Genomic DNA, 7,442 nt, shown 5'->3' with positions numbered 1-7,442 from the left:
GCTTCTACTAATGGTCTTTGTGTGAAGGCGGGGAGCAGTTGGCTTGGATAGTCTGCTGATTAGCAACAAACAGAAGGTTACGAGTTAGAAAAATTGGATTATTTGCCCACCAGAGCGCCTTCGTGGCTACAGAAGCGGTGTTAACTATGTCGGGGGCCTAATCGGAGCTTGTTAGTTGGCTTTTGAGGGCGAAAGGCGGATATTTGTGAAATTTCGGAGCCTTTCGCGGCGAGAGGGAGAGAGAGAGGGTCCACCTCGCTTTTAGGTCGTTTCAAGTGGCGATGCTTTAGCTGATAGCTGCGTCATCATGTTGCTTCCGAGTCGAGTTGGCGAGAAGGAATCACAAGTTATCGCCGGGAGGTGAGGCTGCCCGCCGTCGTCCAGCCCCGGAGGCCACTCCCGACCCTTGAAGTACGTGGAAGACGGGCTGTCGGTGGGAGACTGGCGGCGAAGCCTGCTTAGTTTACGTCGTTGTGGGGACTTTACATCACTTGCCTCGGTGTAGTTGGCGCGATTCCCCAACTTAACTGTATTTATTTAACCCACTGTAGGGTATGAATTCGCACGTTTTAAATTAATGTTATTTACAGGAAAAGAGCCTAGAAAGAAAGAAAGTGGAAGTGTAACTACTGATGGGAAGGTATGCTTGCCACAACTGTTTGGATAGTGGGAAGTGATGCTCTCATTGACAGCTTGAACACAAGCAGGACCATCCAGAGAGAGGTCCTCATTATCTGAGCTTAAACAGGCGTTTCTAAGAGACAATGGGAAACGGTTCTGTTAACTCCCACTGATTGACTCACGTTTTTATTAGATCAAGGCGGATTGATCGGTTTGCTGTGTCAGGGGGTCTCTATCATCACATCCACGCGGACTTTGTCTCAGGTCATTTTGACCCCCTTTCTTCAGCCGTCCTTAATCTGGGTGGGATAACCACACTTTATATCGAGTTCCTTATTTAAAACTGAAAAAAAAAAAAAAAAAAAACTTGTTTAAAAAAAAAATGGACGGCGATTGCACTGTTTATGCGTCCAAGCACGGGATCGAGTCTGCGGGGCGAGGATCCTCTAACTTTGAGGTGATGGACGGGCTGCTGTACCGCAGGAAGTTTGAAAGGGGCTTCATCAACTACCGGGAGGTTCTGGGTGAGGATCGGAGGCAAGAGGCCATCTCCACCTTCCACAGGCGGCGACCCGGCCAGCGCCACCTCTCCCTGGAGGAGACCTATAAATGCGTGGCCGAGAACTACTGGTGGGAGGGTATGTTAACACCTGAGCAGCATTACGGGAATGTTTCTGCTTCTCTGATGTCATTGTTTCTCTCGTCATCGAGCCAGTTTCTTTTGAAAAACAAACACATTTTATTATTTCCTCTTGATGATGCTAACTTTGGTCGCATTTTATGCAAAAGATAAAAAGCCTACATCAGGTTTCTGAGCCGCTTGTAGCCATTTTTTTTTCTCCATATACCGTTTTGTTTGCAAGCTGAAACTTTGTGTTTTATTGGGATTTCACTGACACAAAGTAGTGTGTCATGGAAGGAAAGGGATACATTGTTTTTGAATTTTTAACTTTTTATTTATTCAGCGTTCATAAGTGCACACTAAAAACTATGGGGGCGGATTTGCAAGTTTGTGGGTGCCTGGGTTAGAGCCAGTTTTGTAACCAAACATACTTCTACTAATGGAAATTACAATACATTAATAGGTAGAGCAATAAATAAGTGAATATGAATTGATGCATGGTAGGTTTAATACATCCCCTGAGCAGCAGTTCAATGTTGTTCCCCCAAAAATGCACTGTAACTTTATAAATTTCAAAATACTTGAGCATCACCACGTTTCAGTTCCAGGATCATGGCTGTTGCGATGTGATGTTTTGGAGGGACTTCTGAAATCAGTAGGTGGAGTTGGATTGTATTTAAGGTTATCAAAGTAAAGGGGGTTGAATATAACAGATGAGGCACTTATCATTTGCACAAGACCTGACAAATGATTGATTTTGCATTCCACTGCGTTAATGAACTATCCCATGTGTCTGTCATGTAAAATCTTAATAAAACACATTCGAGTTTGCACTTGTGAGAAATTGTGAAAACACTCGAGGGGTGTGATTATTTTAACGAGGCACCGCGTTTCATTTTGATGGATGGAAACTGCGCTTTGTTTTGAGTGAATTACATAATTTTCTTTTCCCTTTTTGGACTCGGGGTTAGGGTTCATGTGTACATCTGTGTCAGATGTAGCAGATGTAAATCTGAAAAAGGGAAAAAAAAATTGTTTTGACCAAGCGTCTTTGTCCTTCGGAGACCTTTTTTACAAACTTCCCTCTGTAACCTGGTTGTTTCGTAGTGTCTTCAAGTATGTCACATTTTAATTTATAGAATGTGAAAAGTCAACTTTACATTCGTTTCTGGAGTTTAGACACTTTATTAAACATTTTGATCTATTTCTGTCCCTCTGTAACTCCCCTGCTTTGTCTGTTTTTATTTATTCTAAGGTGTTTTTATGTCTGCTCTCCCCCCCCCCCCCACAGGAATGTATTTCCAGATCAGAGACTTTGTCCTGCACTGTCCACAATGTAAGAATCTGCACAGTAAAACATCAGCGGTAAGTACAGGACATTTTAATATTTATCTGCTTTACAGGCGTCTCATTTTCTGCATGTCGGATTTCACGACTTTCTTGTCAGTTTCTCTGGTGGTTTCTCTCTCACCCTTCTCTTTCTGCAGTGAAGTTTTTGTCTCATCCTTTGTCTCTCGCTGTTTTGTTTTTTTTTGCCTCTCAGGGGTTCGATGGTAGGAGGCGTGTATCTAAGACAGTACCGTCACACGGCGCCGACTTGCTGAGCAAGCTGAGGAGTCAGAGGGAGGCGGGCCAGTTCTGTGACATCACCCTTCGAACCAACGGGGGATCCTTCTCAGCTCACCGAGCCGTCCTGGCCGCCGTCAGCGATCACTTTCATGAGGTTTTGGCCGAAATGGACTCGAGCAAGAAAGCGGACATAGACCTCTCTGGTAGGAATTTAAAATGTCGACATTCGTGACTTGGGGCGTTGTGATGTTATGATTCTCTTTGGTAATGGTTAAGAAAGCCTCTGTTTTGATTTAGAAGATTAGAAATATAAAGTATGAATCAGTGTAGGTGTTTCTTTTGATTACAGGAAAAGGTTGCATGTAAACGGAGATGGGTTACATTTTATTAAAAATCAGTTGTTTTTCCACGTTTAACATATTTATTCATAAAGGGGTCCAGATCAGATATTCTGCAAACAATTCTTGTTGTTTTTTGTCAGAGATGCAATGTTTTGAAGAAGTGTTTATATTTTAGGGCAAGAACAGCCTACAGGCTATTTATGGACATTTTATTTGCTGGGAAACATGAATTTTAATGTGAATTTCAACATTGTTGCAAATATAAACTTTTAAGTGATTTGCATTTGTTTTTGGCCCCTTTCACTCTCATGCAAAATAAAACCAAGTGAAAACAAGTTCTTAAAGAAGGTCAACCTGTGTGTAAACAAGCCTCAATATAAATCCAGCTGTTCTGTGATGAGGCCAAATGCATAAAACACATGGTACTTCTTTTTGATTATTAGCAAAAAAAAAATTAAAATTATAAATAAATTTCAATGAATTATAACATCTTGAGTTGGTGTATTAAAAAATGGTGAAATTTGTGGTTGCAGCAAGGTGATTTTAAAGAAACTCAATCCAAGTATGGATATCTTTGAAAGGTACTGTGTGTCTTGAGTTGACACTTTGATGTTGTGGGATGAAATTTGGTAACATTTTTACTTGGAAGCAAATGCAAGCTCTGCTTTTAGATACTTTTAGCTACTCTTCTCTGAATTATTTTCACCCTTAAATAGAACCAAAGGCAAGAAAACTAACTTCAGTTTTCTTACCTTTGCATGAAAGCGCAGTGTTGGTTTCGACTTGCTTTCATATAATCTGTCTTAGGCAGCGATGAGGTGTTTCTCAGTGTGTTGATGAGGCTGGCTGGTCAGTTTGAGATCTCATCAACAGACGGGCTTGGAGAATCCTTATCTTGGAGTGCAGCCATAGTTTCGAAGCAGAAGTTTTTTTTTTTTTTTATCTCCAACCTTGTCTGGTGTTTCCATATCAACTACTCTACTAATTTAGCGCCGTCTTATTTCAGGTTTCAGTGAGGACAGTCTTTTGTCTCTGCTGGACTTCTCCTACTCGTCCACCCTGTGTGTTCGTCAGGAGGATCTCCCAGAAGTCTGTGCGATGGCGCGTCACCTGGGCATGTGGCCGGCCGTGGAAGCCTGCTCTGCCCTCCTCAGAGAGCAGGAGCATCATCTCCGTGCTCCCGGCAAGGCCTTCGGCTCAGCTCACGGCGGTCCGTTCAGCCAGCACCGTCCCCACCAAAGGGAAGGACTCTTGAAGCTAGAGAACATGAATGAAAGCTTTAGTCTAACACTAGAGACGTCCGATGAGTCTTTACAAGAAAGTCCTAAGCGCAACTTGCGCCGAATGCCAAAATCCCAAGTTCAGAACGGCCTCCCTCTGAGTCCCTCGCACAGGATGAAGCTCATGGACTTCAAGTCTCCCTCTTCCAAAAAAGCCAGCACACCTCGCCACGTCATCGTCGCCACTCGGTCACAGAACTACTCGGCCCTCTCGGTGTCGAGCACCCGTCTTCTCCGCTCCTCTCCCGGAGCCGCCAAAGAGGTTCAGAGGTTCCTACCTAAGCCGGAGACGCCTAAGAGGAACAGAAAGTCCCACTCCGTCGCCCAACTGTCATGCACGTCCAGGTCGCGGCCGGGAACATCCTGCAGCCCGGTGAGGGTGAAGCAGGAAGTGGAGGAGGTCGGGGAGGACGAGGAGGATTACGCAAGAGCGCAGGAGAAGTACAAGCTCATGAATGTCCTGGGCCTCCAGAGGACGGCTCTCCTTCCCAGACCCGAAGACCTAATCGGCTGGAAGCAAAAGAAGCGGCTCCGTAAGCTAAAAGCCAACAACTACTCTCTGACCAAGCGACGGAAACCGCGTTCTTCATCCCCCGGTACCTCATATGAAGACATGAAGCTGACACTTCCTCTCTGCGACCCCGTCAACACTCGACTCCTCAAAAAGTCGGTCAAGTCCAAGGGTTTGGGATCCGCCAGAGCAGAGAAGATCCCAGCGAAGAGGCAGAAGAGCATCAAGCAGCGCATTCCTCCCTCCGACAGGAGCATGAGGAGTAAAGTGGTCTTACCAGACCTGTTTCCATGTTCCTCCAGGCCAGCGTTTGGTGGTAGGGAACTCAGGCGGTCTGTGAGGAATCGCGACAGTACCCAGCAGCCCCTGCGTTACAACAGCAAGAAAACCTTTGTAAGAAACGTGGTTAAAATCAAAGCAGAAACGACTGAATACTCCATCTCAAGTCTGAGGCTGTCCACGCACGGACAGAGCGGACACGCGTCTCCAAACTCCCTGCCTTCACATACGACGCAGAGCAGAAAAAAGGTCGCCGGAGACGCGGTGAAAACGCTCCGGTACAACAGCAGCCGACCGGGAGCGAAAGCCAAGCTGAGACGGGCGTCCACAAAGGAGGAGGACAAGACGAGGGGCAAGTCCAGAGAGGAAGGAAGACCGGCGGTGAAGGATCCTGAACCCAACGGTCTTTCAGAGCATACGCCTCCTCCCTCGATTTATAGTCACCCCCTTTACAAAACAATCAAAGAAGAGCCGGCCGACCCAGTGCCAGTCGGACCTTTCCCTGACCCCCCCTCGCCAGACCTGGGCAAACGTCAGAGCAAGCCGCCCATCAAACTGCTGGACTCTGGCTTCCTGTTCAGCTTCTGTCGGCCGGCAGGGGGTTCCATGACCGGCCTGAAGAAGGAGGAGGAGAGCGTGGCCATCTGTCTGACGCGCTCCGTGTCTCAGGTTCCGGAAAGATTCGACGCAGACGGGTCTCCCCAGCGGACGCTGAGAGCCAGGGGTCCGCCGGGCCTGAGCGTGGTGAAAAGGGAGGAGAGGAGAGTCACGCAGGGACAGAGTCAGAGACATGGACTGAAGTCCAGAGAACCCAGAACGCATCTGGACAAATGTGCTGGGTCCAGAGCTACAAGGACGATGCCAAAGGTAACCAATAAGGCAGTTTGAATGATGCTTCGCAGTTCTGGTCAGATTGTTTACCTGCGTTCTTCGCAAACCTTAGAGCAATTCATTTTGAGCCTGACTTTGAATTAGAAGAACAATTTAAAATGTGTGTTGTAATTAATTAATGATTGCACCCACTGTGCAGTAAAACAGACCCTCATCATGATGGTTCCACCACCCTGCTTTACAGTTGGTATAATCATCTTAAGACTTGCAGGATTTTTTATTTTGTTTTCATCTTAGCAGAGCATTTTGGATCAGAGGCTTGAAATCTGAACAGAATTGTGTGTTGGAATGGATTAACCAGAAAAAAATCATTAGCTTCTCCACAAGTCCTGACCTGAAACCTATTAGAAATTTTAAAAGTTGGGTCTGTGACGGGAAGCCAACCAATTTATATTTATGCCATCAGTTTTTCCTGGAAGAATTTTGCTAAATATTTTCCGATGGCCTCAGAAAAGTGTTGCTGATGTGCGCCTGGCTATGAAACATTTTGACAAAGTCTGGTGGTCGAGTCTGCATAGTTTTCACCTCATGTATCAGAAAATTCACATAAACTTAATATGTGGCCTCCAAGTTCGATGAAATGTCTTAAAATTAGGGATTTGGATGCATAATTAACAGCAAAATCAGTTACATTCATGAGCAAGACAGCATCTGCATACAGTTTTAGTTACTATTCTCCAGGACCAGTCAAAATTTAGACTCGAAATAAAGAAAAGATTTTTGGGAATGTGATTTAATCTGGAAATCCTTAAGACATTAAAAAGGTAGTACTGACCTGATTTCAAATAACCAATACACCGACTCTATAAATGTTTTCTGTAAACAGGCTCTTTCTTTCTTTATTCTTTAATTTTCGTTTTTCTTAAGCAGAGACAAAACAAGGTCCATGCCCTGAGCAGCAGCCGGAGCTGCACCATGCTGGACGCCGTACATCGAGCCCGCCTAAAGCAGCTCCGAGGGCCTCGGAGCCAAGCACCCAAAGTCCCAAAGGCGTCCCACGCCTGTCTGCAATGTCCGGCTGCCTACAAGGACTGCGACGCCCTAATTATGCATCAGCTGAGGCACATTGATGGAAAGCACTGGCCCTGTCCGGTAAGAACCAGCCTCCTAGATGTTACCTAGAACCACTTGTACGCGGACCCTCTTTCAGCATCGCGGATCCGGTTTCAGGGACGATGCTGATCCTGGTGCCCAGTTACACACCTGCTCATGCTGGAAAAAAAGAATGGCTGCCTCAATGTAAAAGAAAGCTTTTACTTAGTTTCCTGGTGTAGAAATTGTTGAGACAAAATGGCTAATGACAAAAATGATCTCTGCCAAAGTGAAAG

General features: G+C 45.6%; 1 protein-coding gene across 1 annotated transcript in view; it reads left to right on the top strand.

Moving 5' to 3' along the window:
• Positions 1-25: 25 nt before the first annotated feature.
• Positions 26-7,442, top strand: part of LOC103134203 (uncharacterized) — a 10,271-nt gene continuing 2,854 nt past the window's right edge. Inside the window, exons 1-5 of the mRNA XM_007546350.2 lie at positions 26-1,259; positions 2,535-2,608; positions 2,787-3,015; positions 4,160-6,090; positions 6,985-7,206. Coding sequence (XP_007546412.1) covers positions 1,004-1,259; positions 2,535-2,608; positions 2,787-3,015; positions 4,160-6,090; positions 6,985-7,206 — 2,712 coding nt within the window. The 5' untranslated portion in view covers positions 26-1,003. The remainder of the gene's footprint in view (positions 1,260-2,534; positions 2,609-2,786; positions 3,016-4,159; positions 6,091-6,984; positions 7,207-7,442) is intronic.

The sequence above is a fragment of the Poecilia formosa genome, unplaced genomic scaffold (genome assembly GCF_000485575.1).
Source record: "Poecilia formosa unplaced genomic scaffold, Poecilia_formosa-5.1.2 Scaffold16, whole genome shotgun sequence".
Classification (NCBI taxonomy): Eukaryota; Metazoa; Chordata; class Actinopteri; order Cyprinodontiformes; family Poeciliidae; genus Poecilia; species Poecilia formosa.
This window is presented reverse-complemented; position numbering and strand designations above follow the sequence as displayed.